Below are 23,477 nucleotides of genomic sequence, written 5' to 3' on the forward strand. Positions count from 1 at the left end.
CTAGCGGCTTAGCATATTCCCGAGGGGGAAGAAAGGGATGGGTTCCTTGCTCTCGTGCAGGGTGGCAAGGATGCCATGTGTGAATCCTTTCAGTCGGGTTTGGACACGGCCGACAGTGTTAGCCAGTCCATGGCACCGTTTTTCGCAGGTTTGCATGGTTGCGGAAGTCTGGTTTTGCTCTGGATGTGCAAGCCCGTCTTTTGAACATGCCCTTTGATGGCGCCCATTTGTTTGGCAGCAAGGCTGCCGAAAGCCTTGAGAGGTTGCAGACCTCGAAAGCTGTGGCAAAATCTTTGAGCGTTGCAGTGTGTCAACCTCCGCCTTTTTGTCCTAGGGGACAGCAGTGGAGTCTGTTCTTTTCGTTACTACTCCTCCTTCGGTAGAACGAGAGGAGCTGCCAATCAAAGGGGTCAAAGTAAAAGTACCGGTGGTAGTCGGGGGGGGGGGGAAATGGAGATGCCAAGGCCGCTCAGGCAGCTGTCTCTTTGCCTTCAGGCGTTGCCACAGCCCCTCCTAAACCAGCGTGAGGCCATGTCCCATTGTTCGCCGGTTGGGGGCAGACTGTCTCAGCATCTCGAAGAATGGCGAGCCATTACTTCGGATTCGTGTGTTTTGGATTCAATAACCCACGTCTACTGCCTTCCCTTCCTAAAGCGGCCTCATGACAATCCACCAGGGAATCTCTTTGAGGCTTCTGGATCTGCTCCTTGTACAGGAAATCCTAACCCTGCTGGAGAAAGGCGGTATAGAACTGGTGCCTGTGGCGGACAGTAACGACGGTTGGTATTCCCCATATTTTCTGATTCCAAAGAAAGACGGGGGGGATTGAGACCCATCCTGGATTTGTGTTGGCTGAACAAACTTCTCACGAAGGACAAGTTTAAGATGGTCCATCTTTCTCAAGTCATCCAGGCCCTTCAACTTCAGGATTTGTTGGTGTCTCTGGGCCTAGAGGACACTTTCATGTGCTGATTCATCCCAAGCACAAAAAGTACCTCAGGTTTGCGGCTGGTGACTCGCACTTTCAGTTTCGGGTCCTGCCATTCGGATTGACCTACGTCCCAAGGGTCTTCACCAAGCTAATGGTGGTGGTGGCAGCGTATCTCAGGTGAGGGAGGAATCGCGTCTACCCCTACCTGGACGACTGGCTGATCCGTGCACGCTCTCCAGAGCCAGCATTGGCTCACCTCAGCCTCACCTGCCGCTCCCTCCACAAGCTGGGCTTCTCCTTCAGTAACAAGAAGTCACTTCTGACACCTTCCCAACAGCTCTAGAACATCGGGGCTGTGTTGGACACGTCCTTGGGGAAGAGCTCGCCTCCCAGGGTCAGGGCTCATCACATTGTGTAGATGGTGAAAAAGTTTCACCATGCCCAGAGTCTCCCGTCTTTCGAGTTCTTAAGGTTGCTCTTCCTCATGGCATCCTGCATTTTTCTGGTGCCAGAAGCCACGCTGAGGATGAGATCCCTGCAGTGGGTCCTCAAGACGCAGTGATTGCAGTTCTCAGGCACAATGTCAGATTCCGTTCAGATTCCACTATCAGTCTCCCAGGATCTTCTGTGGTGGGCCGACAAGGGGAACCTGATGAAGGAGGAACCGTTTTGGCAACCATGGCCGGAGGTGACTGTAGTGACGGATGCTTCCCTCACAGGATGGGGAGCTCATGCCAAGGACTTGACCGCCAGCGGTCGTTGGTCTCCGTCGGAGTCCAAACTCCACATCAACCTGTTAGAGCTGAGGGCCATCAGGCTGGCCCTAAAGCCTTTTCTGACGTCTGTGCAGGGGAAGAGCATCCTGATCATGACAGACAACACAGTGGCCATGCATTACCTCAACAAAAAAGGGGGATTAGGGTCACTCCCGTTGTGCAGAGAGGCAATGCAGCTCTGGTTCTGGGCAATTCAGCAGGAGATTTCACTCTCAGCAGTTCATCTGGCCGGAGAAGACAATGCGGCAGCGGACGCTCTGAGCAGGCACACCACGATCTCTCACGAGTGGGAGTTGGCTCAGGAAGCCCTTCTGGAGATCTTCACCCTTTGGGGAACCCCACAAGTGGATCTCTTCGCCACCAGTGCCAACTGTATGTGCAAGAGATTCTGCTCAAGGGAATTTCCTCTGAGAGGAGCCTCAGGAGACACATTTGTGGTGGATTGGTCATTCCCACTGCTGTACGAGTTTCATCCAGTCCCCGTCATTCCTCAAGTGTTATGGAGGTTCGGATCCCACATGATCCTCATTGCTCTGGATTGGGCCAGGAGAGCGTGGTACCTGGACCTTCTAGAAATGTCCATCTGCCCTCCACACAGTCTTCCCTATCGAGAGGATCTGCTCACTTGCGCGTGCGAGGGGGATTGGGGGGGGGGTCAGGTTCTCCATCCAGAGGTCAGGACCCTCTATCTTCACGCTTGGTATCTGAAAGGTTGAGGTATAAGGATTGGGACATCCCAAATTACGTGATTCAGGTGTTGCTTTTGGCCAGGCGACCAGCATTGAAATCCCTGTACCGTTGCCATTGACTAAGTTCTGCGACTGGTGCAGAGGACAAAATGTTGATCCTTTTCAGTGTTCCATTCCCATGGTTTTGTCTTTCTTGCTTTCTTTGGCCCACAGGGGCCTTCAAGTGGGTACCATTCAAGCGCTCGTCTGAAGAATGTTCTTACTTTAAGATTCCTTTGGTTTCACAATTTCTTAAAGGCCTCAATAATGTGTTCCTGCCGTCCCCTTTCCAGGTGCCAGTTTGGGATCTGAATTTGGTTTTGAAATTCCTTATGGGTGCTCCGTTTGAACCTTTGCACTCTTGTCCTTTGAGGTTATTGTCTTTCAAGACGGTGTTCTCGGTTCCGGTTACTTCCACTCGCAGAGTGAGTGAATTGCAGGCACTTTCATCTAAGCCGCCCTTTACTGTGTTCCACAAGGGTAGGATTGTACTGAAGGTACGTCCTTTCTTTCCACCTAAGGAAGTGTCTGAAATTCATTTGAGCCAGAAAGTGGTTCTTCCTTCTTTCTATCCGCCTCGTCATCCTAGGAAGGAAGAGGAGTGACTCCATCGGTTGGATCCAAGGAGAGCTCTCAGCTTTTATATTTATAGGATGTCCAGGGTCAGAGTGGATGATAACACTCTTTGTGGGATATGCTGGTCACCAATTGGGCCAGGCTGTTACAAAACAGACCTTGTCCAGGTGGATTATCCTCACAATTACTGAATGTTAGCGTTTGGAGGCATGGACCCTCCCTCCCGGAAAGGTTGCAAGCTCACTCCACTAGGGGCGTGGCTACTTCCACAGCCCTACAGAGGGGAGTTCCTATTCAGAATATTTGTAATGCAACCACATGGGCTCCCATCCACACCTTTGTTAAACATTACTCCCTTGATACACTTTATGGTCAAGATATGGCCTTTGGTAAGGTGGTTCTTTATTCTGTCATCTGATTGGGTACCCTAAATTCTTTTCCCTCCTCCATTCTCTGGTACTGCTTTGGGAGTCTTTCAAAGATGTGGAATACGTTGGAGGACCATCCAATTGAAAGAACGTTACCAGTTGGTAAGTAACTTGTTCTTCAAATGGATTGTGTCCTCCCACGTATTCCTTATCTTTGATAAATCCACTTCCAGCTTGCTGGCCTCTGAAACATTTTTCAAAGTAGAGGGCGCTGCGCGTTGACGTCCCTCGAGTCGGTTTCCCTCAAAGGCCTCCATATCGGTGCAGACATCACGATAGGTATAAATAGTCTCGCGCAGCGTCCATTGCTCAGTTCCATTTTTCCACGCTTCCTAAGCCTCAGAGACGCAATGCTTGGTTCTTCCGCTCATCGAAAATCTTTGAAAATCTCAAACGATGGCATCTTTGTCCGAAACCATCGAAGCCACAATCCGTCTTTCAAAAATGTTGATATTGTGGTAAAAAGATGTCATTAACGGATCCTCACAGGATCTGTTTGTGGGTTCCATGTAATAATGTTGCCACAAAAATCTCGCCATGCAAAAATATCGCCGAAAAATGGCCGTTTTTTGTGGCGACATTATTGCATGGAACATGTGGGGGACACCCTCGCAACCCCCAAACTTTTTTCTTTATAAAAAAAAAAATAAAATGTTTTTTTTTTTTTTTTGCCCCTGTCCCCATATATATGGTCACCCAAATATTATCGCCACAACATTTTCCCGGCAATATTATTTACGGCGATCATATATATGGGGATATTATTACCTGATACCTGGGATCAGAGCACCAGTGTTCGGAATGTGAGGACTGCATGTCTATGACGGCTAAAACCTTGAAGGAGCGTACGGGGAAGCTAGAAAGAGGGAAGGCAGTTAAATCTTCTACCCCTTCAAAATTGTACTCGGCTGAGTCGAGACATTCGTCTCCTCCTCATCGAAAGAAACATTCCCGATTGAGATCTTGAATCGGTTCCCACCACTCTTCGAGATCGAGACACTCTAAGAAGAGGCGTCATAGATCTCCCTCCTCTTAGTCCTCAAATTCCCCACAAAAGGTCCTCTGTCCCACTAGACACAGCTCTCCAGCTAGGTGGGAGGAATTTCGCAAGAAAATGCTTAGGGTCTTTGAGAACGTGGCCTTGACCTCCTTGGAGATGCCTAGAGGTGATACCCCGGGTGAAAGACCCGGAAAACAAAAACGTTATGAGTCGTCGAACCCGGCGAACAAAAACCCTTGAGAGCGTCATGAACCCTAGAGTAAAGACAAAAATTCATTGAATAGAACTGCGTCATCGACCACGATGAAGGATAGGTCCTCAAAGCCTCAAACCTCATCTGTGACAGAGGTGTTGAAGGTCCCGTCCAAGGCGTTGAAAGTGGGGTCGACAATATGTACGACACTGAGTAGGATTCCGGTTCTCTCAAATACATTGAGGCCCTTTTCGAGTTTTTTGACGCCATTTGCGGGTTTGTTCAGACCTATAACGTCTACATCGACAACCATAACTTTTTCCCAAGCAGTATCCACCAATTTGGCTGCTTCTCTGGAAATGGGTTTTACCCCTTACCCAAGATCTGATTATTTCAGAGCTTTATCCTCTATATATGAGGAAGGGGAGGACCCTGACAATGAGAGACCCTTTGAGTTACAAATAACAAGAGTACCCATTCCAGACGAACTCATTTCTGAGGAGAATAGATTGAGATCTACAAGAATCTTTACAAGATGCCAGTGGCATAGATACCTCTCCAGAGGCAGAATTTGCCAGACCAGAACCCGGAGAACATGCAGGAATGCCTTACAGAGCCCTTATGGTAAGAATTATGCAATTTATGGGATGGACAACATCTGCACCCTCTTTCCAGCAAGATGATTTTATGGACATCTTGGATAAAGGGCCTCACAAAGACCCTATAGTCCCTTTTCATGATGCATTGCAGAGAAAAATAGCTGCAAATTGGGGAACACCTAAAATTATCCCTGCAGTAAATAAAAAGCTCTCTGCAAAGTACAGGGTGTCTGCCTCAGACCATGAATATTTAAGTAAGCGCCCAACTCCAGAGAGTTTAGTAGTGCAGGTAGCGACGTCATCAAATAGTAAGTTGGCATAACCCACTATACCACAAGACAGAGACGACAAAAGATTTGATGCCATGTCTAAAAAGGTCTTTTCAGCATGCAGTATGGCACTTGTCTATTAACGCCACTTGCACGCTAGCTAGATTCAGCCACACCCTTTGGGAGTGCTCTTCATCAGCGGCTGTCTGTCTCCCAGAAGGGGAGGAACGAGACGCATTCTTAAACATCATCAAGGATGGGAAGGATGCGATATGCGAGTCCCTACAAACAGGTATCGACACTGCTGACACCATCATCAGAGCCATGGCGGCGAGTACCACAATCTGCAGATTTGCATGGTTGCGGAAGTCTGGTTTTGCTCCTGATGTACATGCCAGGCTTCTGAATATGCCCTTTGTTGGCACACCTCTATTTGGCAAAAAGGCTGATAATAGCCTGGAGAAATTGCAAACCTCAGAGGCGGCAGCAAAATCACTTGGGGCTGCAATCCGTCAAACTCCAAATCGCCCCACACGTACGTCCTGGAGGTGGAAGCCCTTTCGTTTTTACTCCGCTTTCGGAAAAGGCAAAGAGCAGCCAGCTCAAAGGGGTAGAGATGATTCACCCATGGTGGATGGGTCAAAGGTACCAAACCTCCATCAGCAGGTGCTGCTTTACCCTCAGCATCTGTGTCAACCGCTTCTAAACCCCTCTGAGGTCTCCCCGCACATAACACCAGTAGAAGACAGGTTAACTCAACATCTGACAGAATGGCAGGCTATTACGTCAGATGCTTGGGCATTGGAAACAGATGCCCAAGGTTACTGCCTGCCTTTCCTACACACTCCTCAGTAATCCACCAGGGAACAACTCTTTGAAGCTTCCAGACCCGCTCCTTATGCAGGAGATTTCAGACCTGCTAGAGAAAGGTGCCATAGAACCGGTACCTGTAGCGGAGAGGAACAAGGGTTGGTATTCCCCCTATTTTCTAATACCGAAGAAGGACGGAGGATTGAGACCCATCTTGGACCTGCGAGAATTAAACAAATTCCTCAGGAAATACAAGTTCAAGATGGTAACCCTTTCTCAGATCCTTCAGGCCCTCCAGCTTCAGTACTGGTTGGTATCTCTAGACCTTCAGGATGCTTACTTTCATGTGCCAATCCATCATAAGCACAGGAAGTACCTGAGGTTTGCCATTGGCAGCTCTCATTATCAATTTCGAGTTCTGCCATTTGGGCTGACCTCCGCCCGAGGGTCTTCACAAAGCTAATGACGGTTGTGGTTGCAAGTCAAAGGAAGGGATTCATGTCTACCCCTACCTGGACGACTGGTTGATTAGAGCAGCGTCCCCGGAACAGGCTCAGATCCATCTAGATTATGTTTGCCACTTCCTCAACAAGCTGGGCTTCTCCATCAACTTAAAGAAGTCACAGATGATACCATCACAGAGACTCCAGTTCGTTGGAGTAGTCCTGGACACATCCCTGGGTAAAGCCTTGCCACCACAGGTGAGGGCTCAAGATATTCTACAGATGGTCAGTAGGCTTCAAAATGCCCAGCGTCTACCAGCCTTTGACTCTTTGAGGTTGCTCGGCCTCATGGCATCCTGCATTCTTCTAGTGCCAGAGGCTCGCCTGAGAATGAAATCTCTCCAGTGGACACTAAGGACCCAGTGGTCACAATTCTCAGGAAGGATGTCGGATCTCCTACTAATCCCGGACAGGGTGGCTTGAGACCTTCAGTGATGGGTCTGTCTGGAGAACATCTTGAAAGGAGAACAGTTTTGGCAACCATGGCCGGAGATAACCGTAGTCACGGACGCTTCTCTCGCAGGGTGGGAAGCCCATGCCACCGACTTGAACATCAGCGGTCGTTGGTCTCCATCGGAGTCCAGACTACACATCAACCTATTAAAGCTGAGAGCATTCAGACTAGCGCTAAAGGCTTTCATGCCATCAGTACAGGGAAAGAATGTCCTGATAATGACGGACAACATAGTGGCCATGCACTACCTCAACAAAAGAGGCGGCGTAGGGTCGCTGCCACTGTGCAGAGAGGTAATGCAGCTCTGGTTTTAGGCAATTCAAGAAGGAATCTCTCTATCAGCAGTTCACCTAGACGGAGAGAAGAATTTAACGGCGGACGCTCTGAGCAGGCAGATCAGTCTCCCACGAGTGGGAACTAGCTCAGGAAGTCCTTTTAGAGATCTTTGCCTTTTGGGGAACCCCTCAAGTGGATCTGTTTGCCACCAGTATCAACCAGAAGTGCGATCAGTATTGCTCAAGGGAATTTCCCCCGAGAGGAGCTCTAGAGGATGCGTTCGTGGTGGACTGGGAGTTTCCACTTCTGTACGTGTTTCCTCCAGTCCCCGTCATTCCTCAAATGATCAGGAGGTTGAGGAGATTCTGGAAACCCATGATCCTAATTGCCCTGGATTGGGCCAGGAGAACGTGGTACCCGGATCTTCTAAACCTGTCCATCTGTCCTCCGATTTGTCTTCCACAAAGAAAGGATCTTCTCTCGCAGAAGGGAGGTGGGTTCTCCATCCGGATATCCGGACCCTCAACCTTCATGCCTGGTTTCTGAAAGGTTGAGATACAAGGATTGGGACCTCCCGGATGACATAATGGAGGTGTTGCTTTCAGCCAGATGGCCAGCAACAAAATCTTTATACTGCTGCAGTTGGAACAAATTATGCAGCTGGTGTAGAGAAAAGAATATTGATCCTTTTTCATGTAGTACACCGATGGTGTTATCTTTTTTGCTATACTTGGCAAATTCAGGTCTTCAAGTTGGCATAATCAAGGGTTACCTCGCAGCGCTGTCAATCTTTAAGCGCACTGCAGAGGAACCGTCATACTTCAAATTGCTCATAGTCATTCAATTTCTGAAAGGGTTAACTGTCTTTCCCCCCAACTTCTTTTCAAGTTCCGCTGTGGGACCTAAACCCTAGTCTTGAAATTTCTAATGGGTACTCCATTCAAACCCCTTCATTCCTGTTCATTAAGATTTCTCACACTTAAAACAGTCTTTTTAGTGGCTTTGACTTCTGCCAGAAGAGTGAGCGAATTACAAGCTTTATCTTTCAAACCTCCACATACAATCTTTCGTAAAGATAAGGTACTTCTTCAAGTGAAGCCAAATTTTCTTCCAACGGTGGTCTCAGAATTCCACATCACACAAAAAATAACCTTACCCTCGTTTTACCCTCCTCCCCATCCACGAAATAGGAAGAGAGATTGCACAGGCTGTATCCAAGACGTGCCTTGAGTTTTTACATTGGCAGACTTGCGTGGATTAGGCAAGCAGACCAATTGTGGGGTATGCAGGGCATAAGTTAGGTTTACCTATTACGAAACAGACGATCTCAAGATGGATTATATTATTATAGAGTGCTATAAATTGGCACGAAAAGAGCCCCCTCAACACCTCAGGGCTCATTCAACCAGGGGTATCGCAGCCTCTTCAGCTCTCCAAAGAGGAGTTCCAATTGAGGACATATGTGCGGCTACCACATGGTTGTACGCACATACTTTCACTAAATTCTGCAGTCTTGATTCCTCCTCTAGCCAGGAGACGAGATTTGGAAAAGCTGTGTTGCACTCTGTGGATCTTTAAAGGGAAACATTTCATTTTACTCCCGCCTCCTCTACACATTACTGCTTTGGGAGTCTATCAAAGATGAGGAATACGTGGGAGGGCACAATCCATTTGAAGAACAAGTTACTTACCAACTGTAACGTTCTTTTGACTGGATGTTCCTCCCACGTATTCCTTATCGCCCCTCCCATCCTTCCCTGCAGTAAAACTTCCCTTGTAGTTGCAGCCTACGCTCCTTCAAGGGTATTAACCATCTCATACAAAGCAAAAACAGCACCTCAAAACGGAACTGAGCAACGGACGCATGGCGTGACTATTTATACCTATGGTGACGTCAGCGCCGATACGGAGGCCTTCGAGGGACACCGACTCGAGGGACGCCGACTCGCAGCGCCTTCTACTGTGAAAAGAATTTTCGAGGCCAGCAAGCTGGAAGTGGATTTATCAAAGATGAGGAATACGTGGGAGGAACCATCCAGTCAAAAGAACGTTACAGTTGGTAAGTAACTTGTTCTTCTGGGTCATCCTCTTTGCTTAGACCATGAGTATGTCATTGAATCTCCTGTGTGCGGGTATCTTAACATACATAGACCATGCTTCCTCCCAAGTGTGATTATCACCAACCCAACAATTCATCCCCCCCAAACACCCACCATCACTGCACCCCGAAAGATTGCAGTGCTACACCTTTCACCAACACTGAACAGGACATTGAACTCGCACCGGGGATGCTGTTACCACACGGACCGGGCAGTCGAAACTTAATTCACATTTGCTGACTTCTAAAGCTTAGCCCATCACAATGAGCATTTCGATGGACCCATATCACACAATAGCAAGTTTCAGGGATGAGAGCATAGCAATCAAGTGGGAGTCGAGCCCCCAGGCCGAGGCCCAGATAGTGGTATGTGCATCTCTATAAAGGATATCGCCTCCGACGGCACTGTGAAGAAATAAGTCTTATTGTTGTGTTAAAACTTAAGACATGCCGGGAACAGCATAGCATAGGAGACATTTCTTTCACGCAAAAGTTTCTTCACACAGGCGAATGTGCGGCATTCCTGTTGGACATCCACTGTAAAGTCCGGATAAATGTGAATGAACTGAGATTCATACCAAAGATCTCCAAGTTCTCTGTCCCGCCGTAGGATATGATCTCTGTCCCAATAGTTCATGACACGGGCATTGATGGGCTGGGGATAGTCTCCAGGTTTAGGTTTGGCCGTTCATGCTCGCGCTCAATAGTGAAATGAGGGGTTAGTCCCGTCACCCAGTAATGCTCTAGTTAGCTCTTCAACTGCTACTTCCAAATTGCCACAGAGAGCCTCTTCCGGCAGTCCTACAATGCGCAGGTTATTTCTGCGAGACCTTCATTCCAAGCCATCGCACTTAGCCTTAACCATTTTATATCTTTTGCTAGGGTCGCCACCGTGATCTGTAGATTCGTGATGTTGTCCTCCGCCGTGCTGATCCTGCACTTGGCCTCTGCAATTCACTGAATTTCTTTATCGAGTTGGGTCTGTATGGAAATGACTTTTGTGGTAATGTCATCAAGTTTGTCATTAACAGCACTAACACCTTTCGTCATAGTGTCAAGTATTTGCTGCATACTCGGTGGTTCAGGCGCTTCTTGGATGCTAATAGCCGAGGCTACGGTGGATGTTGTGGCCGCCAGTTCCGGGGTTTTAGTTGTTGCCCTAGTAAAGCGGTCAATGCTGCCACCCTTCTTGCTCCCGGCCCCCTTTGTCATATTTCAAGCTTGGCTGTGTCGGCCCCAGCCACCGGGCCTTATCAAGCCCTGTATTACTTGTAATCTCTGTGGGCAGCGATGCCAGTGTCATTAGCGTGACAATGATATCCACAGTAAGGTATCCGTCACTTCTCATCCCACCAGTATATTTCCTTCTGCTTCCTGGGTACCTTGATTCAAGCTGCACACCTTCGCTGGGTTACACACTTTCTTCAGCCCATGTGTGGATTTTTCAGAAAAATTGCCTCCCCCAGTTACTCACAAAGGGGCCAGTGTCTGTGGGTTGGGCCTCCGCATCAGAGCCCCTGAGCAGCTGTTATAAGCGTAACGATGTGGCCTGGCTTCAATCTGCACACATGAACTGGCAGTCTCTGCGCAGGACAAACGTCTTATTGGGGCATGGATGAGCAGCTGGGCCGTTTGTGTTGCTCCGCAGAGACACTGAAGGATATTCTCCCCCACCACACTCCACCCATGCATGGAGCAGAGTTTGCAACATGGCCCCCTCTCAGCAATCACAGCACAGCGCTCTGTTGTCTCTCCATCACCGCTCTGATATTTTCCCCGGGTCTGCAACGCTCCTCAAAACGGTGCTGAGCTGCCGTGGCGCAGTATGGGCACACACAGCGACACCAAGTCGCTGTGGCATAATACGGGCACCCGTGTCAGTTCTTCTCTGCAGATCCCTGGCCTTGGACACTGCAGGGGCAGAGGGCAGATTCCCGCACCCACGCCACGATCCGTCCGGCATATGTTATATGCCGCTGCTGGCCGGACGCCCACTTTTCAGATGTCTGCCTCGCATGTGAGGTCCCGTCAGTCTAAGTACTAGAGGTAGGCAGGTTAATTGCGGGAGCCGCAGCAGCGGTGAAGTTTCCACCTCACCTGTTGCGCTCAGTGCGGTTCGTAAGAGCCAAGGCTGCGTCCACTGCGTGGGTACCCGTACAACGGGTTCCGGACGTCAGATGAAGTCGGCTTTTGGATCAAGTATCAGCAGCTCCTCAGTGATTACATAACCCAGGATGGATCTGATGAAATTCTAAGTTGCCGCTGCATCCACACAGAGCTTGGAAGAGAGCCGCCATCTAGCACAGCTACTCGACAGCATGCCCAACCTCTGCATTCTCATGGTCAACTCATTTAGCACAAGTTGGAGACCTAGCCTGAAACTGCTTCTTCCACTTAAGCCCTATCCGATGCATCATGCTAATTTTAGTTATTACCACTTCCATTCCTCGGTCATCACAGATTTATTTTCAAGATTGGACTATGGCAACAGCCCATACATAGGCCTCTCAGATTACCTTTTGAACTTCTATAGAGAGTGGAAAATCCAGCAAGTGAACACGTCGCCCCCACACACACCATTCACTGCCTTCTGGTCAAATACGTGATCCAATTGAAACCATCCACTTGTATGGGAGAAACCCTACCCGCTAGAGTTATCCTTGCTAATAAATAGCTTTTCACCCCATTTCTAGTTTGTCTCAACATGGCATCCTTTAGAGAAAGCAAGTTCCCTGATTCTTTGAAGAAAGTAGCTGTGACCCTGCTAATAAAAAAAAAAACAGGGTCGGACCCTAAAGACAATTCCAATCTGAGACCTACCTCCAACGTTCCATTCTTACTGAAGGTAATTGATAAGGTGGCTACTGAACAATTCCAGGCCCGTTTGGAGGTCTCCGAGGTATTGTACTCCAAGCAATCCAGTTTTAGAGCTCACCATGGCACAAATAGTCCGTTGGTGGACCTGCAGACGGAAATGCTCCTTCTCTTAGACAAATGTAAGACTGGGAGGCTGATGTTACTTGACCTCTAGGCAGCCTTCGACCTGGTGGACCACGTCATGCTCATAAACAGGCTGAAGAATTTCGGCCGCTGCTCAGGGGATGCCGCAGGCTGGATTAAATCATTCCTGGACCGTAGGATGTCCAGTCGTCTGGGTACGGCACGCTCACCTGCCGAAACCTTGAGGTGCGGTGTACCTCAGTGCTCATGTCTTTCCCCAACCCTCTTCATTATTTTTTGTCAACTCCTATGTGTCCTGCTGGATGAACTGGGAGTAACTTTTACGAATTATGCTTATGACACACAGCTGCTGATTGAGCTGTGTGGAGTATATGAGCAAGATGCGGATAGAATATCACTGATATTCAATTAAGAACTGGATGGCCAATAACGGTATGTGCCTTAATGCAGCTAAAACCGGGTTGCTGCTTTTTGGCTCCTCTCAGGCCCGAGGGAAACTCTGGGATCGTTATACTGGCTTCATCATTGATAATCATTCTATTCCCATTGTTGCCAAGGTCATAACATTGGGCGTTATCTTAGCATCATTGAGCTCAGATACTCATATTCAAAATGTCAATAAAACCGAATATCATCTTAGACTACTACGATTAGTAACACCCTACGTCTCAGAGGCCAACTGCACTACCCCGATCAGAACACTGATTATGCCTAGGCTAGATTATTGCAGTGCCTTACATTTTGGCGCTATTAAGAGATGCCTAGGATGCCTAGGATGCCTTCAGGTGCTACAAAATGATGCCGTCTGCATTATGAAAAATGTGCACAGACATGAATCGGTTTCAGCACACAGAAAAAGCCTACATTGGCTTGCAGTTGAATCCAGGACCCGCTTTAAGGCACTCACCATTGTCCATAAATGTTGTTATGGACAGGCCCGAGCATATCTAAAAACCTGTATAAAAGCCCTCCCTCCCAAGAGAGCCACCAGGTCCAGTGAGGGCATTTGTATGGCGGTTCCTAGAATTAACCGGACTAGAGGCTTGGGAAGATCTTTCCCTGGCCAGGCCTCTCGATCCTGGAATAACCTGCCTAAAGATCTTCGTGCAGACACGAACCTCCAGAGCTTTAGAAAGCATCTGAAAATGTAGTTATTTAAATAATTAGATTTTTGACCCAGACCCTGCTGCCTCATGTTTCTCCTCTTGTCTCTGTGCCCTGATGCATGGGGGTTCTGGCGCATTATAAACAAACAAATTATACATTATAATTGTATCACCCTCTGTGACTTTCATATCCGGTCCTAGAGGCAAGTTTGAAGCTTTTACCCCTTCAGTGGTCGGCAATATGGTATTATCCAGCACAACAGTCTTAGTGAAATGCCCGCATCACACCAGGAAATGCCAAGGAAGTCCACCTGACATTATTGAAAGCTTTGTCCCGAAAGCTTGACTCCTCCTAGACAATAGGGAGACAATCCTAACAATACAGCCAACTCCTGCGTGGCTAGGACTGACTGAAATATCAGACATACCCATAAACATGTGACAACTAACATTGACAGATAAACAGGATAACCTTCTTCAGCCCAAACAACCTAGCACCAAGATACACACCGAATTTCCAACCTGATCCCATTGAAATCATTAATTAAATGCAGTACCCGCAACTTTGAGAAATAAGCAAGCATGCCTTTGTGTTACTGCTTACTAAAGTGGACTGGCAACCAAACACATCAGCACAAGCCTAGGATAACATCTGTCAAATCGGGCATGGCATATGTCACGTTTTTCCCATTTTCCAGTAAACTCAGAAAATCCACTGGCGTCTGATAACATAAAACATTTAAAAAATGAGCATTAATGCCTTTGCTGTATTCCTTATGCAGTGGGACCAATTACAATACAGGTCACCTCACGTCATGATGGCGCCCAGCTACTGCATTAATGTGGCTTGCCAAGAAATAAGCAGGCAAGAGTTTTAGGATTGCTTACATACACAGTCAGATGAGATCCTTCACCACAAAACTAAGCTAGGAAAGCTCACCCATGTTTCCCACTCAAGACTGTTGCAAGTAACCCTTACTATCTCAAAAGCAAAAGAATACCTTGTCATACAAGCAACCCAGTTAACCACAAAGAAGCATTCCCCTGCCTTGCTGCTTCTGCTCCAGTCAAAAGGAAAACAAGTAACCAAGCAATCACGGACATGGATGGCCACTGATAACCTACGTTTCTACCCACTATCCAACTTGTAATGCTGTTTCTTTACATACACCACCCAGCAAACATACAGTAGTGGTCTGTTGCCTTGAACAAGCATACACATACCACTCTTCACTTAGCTAACCATCCCAGAGCCATACACCTCCCTCTAGCGCCCCCACCCAAAATAAAACTGCCCCAGCTCGCAGGGCTGAAACTAGTTTGTATGCACAAAGCATAGGAATACCACCTGGGGAAGTGTGACTGGTGGTGAAGTACCAGGTGGATGATGCCATTTTAAAAATGTTTGGGTCTATGTTTGATCTTACAGCTGGTGGGGGAATGGAGTGACTTATTCATTTGTATTAGGCATACTTTATTACTGATATGTTTTAGCTGTATGTCGAGGGATTTTGGGAGAACCTAAGGTGTGTGGATGGGTCACAAAGAATTTGTTTGACTGGTCGAAGGCATTTTGTATTTGATGTTTGCCTTAATGTTCAGAGGAAAGAGGGAGCATAGGAATGGAAAAAAAAATATTTCAATGTTTAAAATGCTCAATTAACTGAACAGCCAAATGAAATGTATCCCAAATGGAAGCCAGTGTGGATGTTGCCAGACTGGTTGGGAAAATAGTACCAGAGTCAATTCTTAAAATGACCAAGGCTTCAGTGCTTGTTGTAAAATGGGATTGAACAATGAGCGATACATTTTGCAAGGCTTTGTAGTTAATCATTTGCAGATTACATTTAGGTATTGCGATTAATCCAGTGGTTTGTACCGATTGGCAGTATGAAGAGTGAATTTATTTTGGGGAATTCTGTTGGCCCTTTTAGGGTTCTCTCGACTTTTTGTCTTTTTCATTCTTTTTATTTTTTTTAATTAGTTTTTTATTTACTGAGCTAGAGTGGTCAGATAATCATCCTGCTATTGAAACCCTTTTTACAGTATATTATCCCTGTTTAACCATAAGGTTCCCAGGCCAAGGGTTGCTTGAGGTTTCTCGGAGGAAGCAGATTTGTGTTGCCTTAAAGTGAATAGAATTTCAGCAAAATAGAAGTCAAGCTTGTGGATTTTAACATCATGGGCTGGTGTACCTGCAAAAGCAGTTGACACCAGCAAAACAAAAAGGTGCCAGTTGAAGCAAGGAGGTTACATGCTCAAGAAATAACTCTATCCTATGATATTGTATTAAAATTATGTAAAATGACCACAGCAGTAAGAATTTATTTCTATCCCCACACACTGTGAATTGGGCACAAACTGTTGGCCCGAACATTAACAGGTTAGCACTCCATTTTACAGTGAAACCCAACCCACAAACCTCTCAACTTTTCTAATTCTGAAATCATCTTTATTCGTCTGTACTGGTGTCTGAATTCTTTTCATAATTAAGTGCTTCGATACCCCTAGATTGGAGAGCAATGTAGATCCTAATTGCAGGTTACTTTTGCATCCCAAGAACCTCAGACATTTGATCAAATGCTATTTTCGTACAGCTGCATTTGGAAAGGTTTTGTAAATTGTGCTCTTTGATGCAAAGTCTTTCACTTGGTATTATTCATTGTATTTCATTGTTCGCAGCCAGTCCTGAAAAATAAAGTTATTCAAGGTTCTGAAATCTTTACCATGATGCAGGTTGGACATTCAAAGCATCTGATTGCTGAATATTATGCTTATCCAATGTGGAGGATCATTTCTTACCCTTTGTATTTCTTCCCTGCTACAGATTTGTGAGAAGCTAGGAGAGCTACTGCTGTGCGAAGCTCAGTGCTGTGGAGCCTTCCATCTGGAATGCTTGGGAATGACGGAAATGCCCAAGGGCAAGTTCGTCTGCAACGAGTGTTCTACAGGTAGGCCATGACCACTCAAATTAATGAAAGGTTCTGGAACAGCTAGGCTCATCTTAGTTAACATTGATTCTGAGCCCACTCATGTTTTTTAAATATGAAAGCCATTATTTTTTTTGTGTATATCATTTTTCTTTCTTCTTAATATCAAATACCCAGAGGACTTCATGCTCGCCCCGTCTCTCTGGAACCTCCTTAAACGAAAAAAGTATTTGGAAATATTTTCAATGTATTAACCAATAAACACTTCTCCTTGCTGCTTGAAGAGAATGGGGGCCAAAGTACAGCCCTGTTTTACCCCAATGAAAGATGTATATCCTGCGATAGGGACCTTTCCTTTGTAAGTCGTACACGTATGGTAGTGTGTGTATGAAGAAGCGCAAGGAGCTGAACCAACATGCGAGGTATGTTCATGTTGAGCAGTTTGAGCCACAGCCTAGATCTAATGACTCTGTCAAATGCACTAGACATGTCCAGGGATGTTAAAAATACATGCCCCCACACGTGTATGATGTACATAGTGTCTGAGATGGGCCAAAATAGTTGCATTAAGAGAGGTACCCATTTCTTCCCTAAACCCCACCTGAAACTGACTCGGAAGGTTGTTACTTTTGACCACTCGATTAAGGTCCCTCTGGAGAAGGATGGAGAAACCTTTGCTTGTTGCATCTATCAGTGCTATAGGCCTATAGTTATTGGGGTCAAGTACATCTCCCTTTTTGTGAATGGGAATAATAATAGATTGCACCCAAGAGGCAGGAATAGTGTGGGTCCGAAAGATGTTATCGAACATAGGCTTCAGAAGTTCGGCCCATAAATTAGGTGCCTCCTTGAGGACAAACGGGAGGGTAGGGGGGAATGCTATCCTTTCCCGGAGCAGGGGGCGGCTTAAGTCTACCTATAGCCCAGGGGATGTCTCTATCCCACGTACACAGGCCTACAACAGGTTTCCCCAGATCAAGTCATCCAATGTCACCAAAGTTAACGGGCAGGGCGTATTTGTTTGTATAGTAGTTGATCCATATGTTGGCCTGATGAATTCTAAGATGGTCATCCATCTTAAGAGATTTAACAAGATTCTTATGTCTTTGAGAAATTTTTGATTTATGGGCCGCATAATCAGATGCTGTCAAGGACTGCTTTTTTTATAGCAGCCAGTTCCCTACATTTGAGTAACTTAGAACAATACTCTTTCATAACCCAAATAACCACCAACCTTAGAGTGAACCTTAGGACAAGGGCGCCTGACCTTGTAAGCGCAAGCCAAAATGAGTCCTCAAACTCTTCTGTAATGTATCGCGTGGGAGAGGGGTGGATCAAGTTCAGCAAAGAGGCTGTCAAGAGATGGTTAAATTTAAGGATGGTCTTTCTGTTCCAGATGACTAAAGCGCCACTAAATCTGGTCTCAAGTGGAAAGTCGGGATAGCAGGAGTCAAGGAAAAAGAGGTATATGATCTCCTAGTTCAGTAGAAATATGTTTCAAGTAGCTACAGTTATTCTTAAGGCCATTTGCAATATAAAAGAAATAAATCACGGAGCTACAGTCGCCTCTGTGGCAAGTGTGTCTGGATGAAGGCGAAGACTGAGAATGGTCCAGCAATGCCATATCCCAATCTTATAGAAAAAGGTCCAATTGAATACCTTATTGTATATTAGGATGAAGATAAGGAGGAGTAGCCCCAATATCATTCCACAGGGCTCCATCAGCACAGAGCGAGTTAGTTACCTTCTAAAATTATTCACTAGCTGCAACCCATCCCGTACCAGGCACGCAAATATCACACAGACCTGCTTCCATGTCTTCAAACGGGACCCTTAGCAGATTCCAATAAAGATTCAGTCCAGCTTGATCGCCAAAAGCCACTCATTGCTAAACACAATTTCCCATTTTAACCTCAAATTGCAATAAATGGCTACTGCAAAACCATCTCTAAGTCTCCCTCATCCACCCTTGCTACAGGACATTAAATAGTATGAAAACCTTCTAGTACAGGGTGGGCCAAAAGCATAGTTTCTTGGAACATATAGATTTGAGGAAGCCCACAGAGAGAAGGATTAGCCATAAATGTAGACATGTTAACACCTCCACACATTCCAAGAGATCACTTTCATCTCAATGTTGTCATGCATGCCCCGGTCGTTGTCTAATGCTTTCCAAAGTCTTCAGGGCAGGCTGAATCCATGACCAGTCCTGACCATTCCCCAAAAGATTAGTAATAAATGACAATGCTTTACTCAAGTCTCGAAGTGGAGTAGGGCTAGGCATCCCCCCGCTACCTCCTCTGAAACTGTAGCGGGTTCCTTAAAGGCGAGGAAAGTTTTAGCTTTGTCAATGCTTTGCAATACTACCAACTGAAATCCCATGGGCTCTAGATTTTTCCCTTGTCCCCACACCATGTTTGCAATGATTTCCGAATGGAAATAACTAACCATTCTAGAATTGTCAAAAATGGGCAGAGAAATTGCATCAATGTCATCTGAGGTTATAGATCTCAAAAGGGGGATCTTTTTAATGATGGTCAGTAAATTAGTCCTGTTCAGCCTTGTCCTTTTCTCATGTTTGTTGTTATTCACGCAGCCAACAATTTTACAATTGATGTAAATGGAGCCATTTTCGGAGAGATCAGTAACCTTATGCCGTTCTTGAGAGCCTGAGCTAGCCTACTCACTTGATGGTCTAATCTCCTCTGTTTGGATGTTGTTCAAGGGATTTTGACTACTGGGTAGATCAACCGGGGTACCCACCGGCATCCCAGAAGGTAAAAATCCCTCTCCATTGGTGGAGGGAGTAATTATGGGCTGCAGACCCGTGGACACTGGAGCATGTTTCGTACCAATGATCTTCCCAAAGGCAGTCATCTTGGTCTGTTTAATTTGTGGACAGACGGACAAACCTCCACCCCCCCCCCCCCCCCCTTGTGCCCCCGAGCAGGATCCTGCAGAAGTACTTGGGCCTTCCATAGTCCCTTCTCTACTAGTCCCAAGCCCTTTTTGGTGCACATCCTGAGATAATGACTTCTACTTCAGGTCCATGTCATCTCCTCCTCGTGTTGAATCACAGGAACTATTACTATCCACTTGTTCATCTTGGTCAGACAATCCTCGAAGAGCTATTACATTTGAATTCCTCCCTTAGCCGGAGCGTGTTTTTCATTTTTTTGACATGTTTGGACTTCTTCCAGTCCCCCTGGAAGGTGATCTCCTCAGCAAATCTAAATTATCACAATGGGAATAGATGAGGATAATACCTCTATCACCGAATCACCCTATTGTTGAGCATCCTCATCGTCCAACATCCCCAGAGCCTCCACCAGAACCGATGGACTGTCAGGAGAATTAATGGCCTGTCTCTGATGACTCTGTTCCTGGGAGAACTCTGGAATAATCTCCTGCTCCCCTCTTAGGCCCCTAGTGATGATAGAGGAAGCACACTCCTTGGTGGATGAGACATTCAATAACGTTATGATCTTAGCGTCCAAGTTCGATAATCTTTCATCATATTCATCAGACCTCAGCTTCTCCTCCCTTGAGTTATTGTTAAATGGGGTCGTCCCCTTGACAAAACCCTCCAGAAATAGCATTTGTACCAATAATTCATTGAAAGCAGTCTGTTGACATGCCAAAATCCCCTCCAGATTCTTCTGCGTATCACCAAGCGTCCTTAGGGCCAAGTTCAAACTTACATGCAAGTTAGACAATATGGGAGATATTAGCTCGCAAACCCCCTTCGCATTAGTGTGTTTTGTACATTCAGTAAGGTTCTGTGTGCCAAGACCCTCCCTGCAGTTTGACTCCACAATTACAGTGGGAACAACAGGAACACTCAGCTCATTCATATGTTCCTTCTGAGGGAGCATCGAACTGTGTCTCCCCTGCCTTATCCCAGCAGCGCCCAAAACACCAATACTTAGAGCTGAGGTTGATGACGGGTTGTTCACCTCATTACATTGATCCAACTCTCCTTGGCCCCTCCCAGGAGAAGTGCATTGGGCCCGCTTACCTGACCCATGCTTCCTCTGTATTCCAAGTTTGGGGTCTTTTTTGTGGCTCGATAGAACCCAATCACCACAGGGCTTCCCCACTCGATTTAAACCAATAAAAGTGTCCTCATTCACAATCCCCTCCGACATACACCTTTTTCCCCAGTAAGATTGGATTTGTCAAAGATAGAAGGCATGTCTAGATCATTGATGTCCCTAAGCAAATCCCTTGTTGCATTACCAGCTTGATGGAATGAGTCCTCAAGGCAGTAACCTGTCTGGAGCTGCTCAAGGGAAGTTGTCTGGTGCGTGTCCCTTGTCTTATTCCCAAGGCAAGGGCTATGTTGTTCTTTAGACCCCCCCCCTGATTTAGACGAGCACAGGGGTCTGGGTTTCGGCATACGTTTATCACTGAACTTTCCAAAAACAAAAACGTTAGAGAAGCTATATGTGGAGGCTACCTTAGGGAACCTTGGTTCAGTGACAGAACTACATATACCCCTTCCATTAAGTGAGTTCATAAAACACATAGAGCCTCCAGCTCCTGACTTGTCACTCAATTGAGTAACTTGCTGAGGTGTCGATGCATGGAATATAACCACCTTCCTCGTTAGAGGTGAACATTCTTGTAAACATTCAGCATCTGTCAACTCCAATACTCCCACATTGGTATGGGTCTTCCCAAGGGTTTCTATACCCACATTATCTGTAATCGGTGTATCAGTACAAGACCCCTCCCCCCTTAACATTTTCCATCAACATACCAGTGGCCAGGGCAACCTCTGATCCCAGAGGATCACTCTCATTCATCACCCGAGCCTGTTGGGACAGTTTTTCTGAAGTCCAACTAAGGGCTTAGTAAAACCATTCAACTGTGGCAGTACAATACTCCACTCTTAGTATAAGGCTGTACCAGCTGAGTACATGGTAGCGTAGACAGAGGAGCCAAGCTCATCTTAGGAGGGAGAGAGGTCTGTAGAATCAGTACACATCAAATTGTAATACAAATGATCCAAAGAAACACTGAAACACTATGTATGTAAAAATAAAGGATTTTTTTAAATACAAGTAGGCCCAGATAAATCTAAGGGTAAGTACTAACACATTATATGAAATCACAGTATAAAAACACAACACTATACTTGAAAGTACACAGACGTATAGACCTTATTTGAAATACTAGTTCTAGGGAAGTAAAAACCTTTTCATACACATTCAGTATAGGTCAAGCCTAATCTTGGGGAGTAAAAACCAATGGTTATTTTTTACAATTACATTCAGTAATGCAAGGGCAGTAGACCCTTCCAGTTGTATAATGATTCTCAGTACAAATCACGTAATCAGTCAACTGGACAATATACTTTTGGTGAATAGTGGAACACTTATTCTAGGTACAGTAAAAACCTATAACTACTTGTGATAACACAGTTATACTGGGTGAGTAAAACGGATGTAATGTGCCATTACATGTGCTTTTGAAATCGGGGAACCCCAGATAGAGATAAGCAATAACTCTTGTAACTTATTTTTGGATGGCACACAGCTAACACAAGGTAAGTAAAAACCCACATACTTTTCTAACCTCACAATGAAGGGGAAAGTAAAACCCAATGTCACACTTTACTGAAAGACTCAGTTATTCTAGGTAGGCAACAGCCTAATACAGACTTATTAAGAACAGGCTAGCAACAAGATCCAGTTGGGGGACACTCATACAATTATCCTCAAAGGACTAATCTGGTGATACCAACACTTTACTTTTGGAAAGAGGCACAACCTAATCACAGGTGAGTAAAATACCTTCACATCTACTTTCTATTAGACTGGCAATACAGTTGTTAAGGAAGAAAATATGTTAACCATACTTTTAAGAATAGTGCATCACACATTCAAGATCATTAAGAACTTTTGTTTCGAGGGGATTGGGTCCTCCGACGTATTTAATACCTATGACACAGTAATCACCACAGCTGTGCTGCTTACTGTGTCATAGATATGGAATATAGTCGGACCATCCCATCGAAAGAATGTTACCAGGTAAGAGAGTAACTTGTTCAACTGTTCACTCTTAGAATTACAGTTACCAACCAACTCTTTAAAAGTAAGTAACTTTGAAACACGCATTTTCTTTTCTAGGCAGAAGTCCCAATCCCTTGAGAGTCTTTCACTTATTCTTGGAGCATGAGTGTTCTCATTGGCAGAAGGGGGGGGGTCACTAGGACTAGTGACCAACAGGCAGTGTCAAAATAGGTTCTGTAGTAGCAAAAGTCAGAGTTCTTTAGCAAAAGTGGGCAAACAGGTGAGTACTTCACTTTAGGGTTAGAAGAGGGTCCAGGGGCTTCTAGCAGTGGGACTGGGTGCACTGGATGAGAGACCTCCCCAGCACAGAAAACCCACAGCTACACAGAAATCTTAACAGGCTTGAGGTAAGTACACACCAAAGCCAACACAGTACCTCCGCATTGAAGATTTTGCAGCAGGAAGACTTCAGGATCTGCAGCCAAATATCCAGTCCGTGGATTCCTTGTCTTGGAGACTGAAAACAAGACCTCAGAAGGGACTTTGCAGCAGGGATCGATGAAGAAGGCTCTATGCAAGGTTTCCCTCACGGCTGAATGCGGTTATGTGTTTTTGGCGCCTTTTCAAGGAGCACAGAAGAAGACAGAACATTGCAGTTCAATTCTCGTTGTTACAAAGGTCCAGCACTCTGGTGAGGGGACTTTTCGGACTCGATTTGTGTTTTTGGAGAACCACCAGGATGCCCACGAAGTTTCAGCGAGATTCGGAAGACTGTGCACCGCACAATGGCTTGAGGTCCCAGGGTATTGGGGTATTGCAACA

General features: G+C 46.0%; 1 protein-coding gene across 4 annotated transcripts in view; it reads left to right on the top strand.

The window, feature by feature from the left end:
* NSD1 (nuclear receptor binding SET domain protein 1) overlaps nucleotides 1-23,477 on the top strand; it is a 1,891,114-nt gene that overhangs the window by 1,147,790 nt on the left and 719,847 nt on the right. For all 4 annotated transcript variants that reach the window (XM_069651497.1, XM_069651498.1, XM_069651496.1 and 1 more), the window contains exon 12: nucleotides 16,536-16,659. In XM_069651497.1, the coding sequence (XP_069507598.1) occupies nucleotides 16,536-16,659 (124 nt within the window). The remainder of the gene's footprint in view (nucleotides 1-16,535; nucleotides 16,660-23,477) is intronic.

The sequence above is a fragment of the Ambystoma mexicanum genome, chromosome 3p (genome assembly GCF_040938575.1).
Source record: "Ambystoma mexicanum isolate Mex_15411 chromosome 3p, UKY_AmexF1_1, whole genome shotgun sequence".
Taxonomy (NCBI): Eukaryota; Metazoa; Chordata; class Amphibia; order Caudata; family Ambystomatidae; genus Ambystoma; species Ambystoma mexicanum.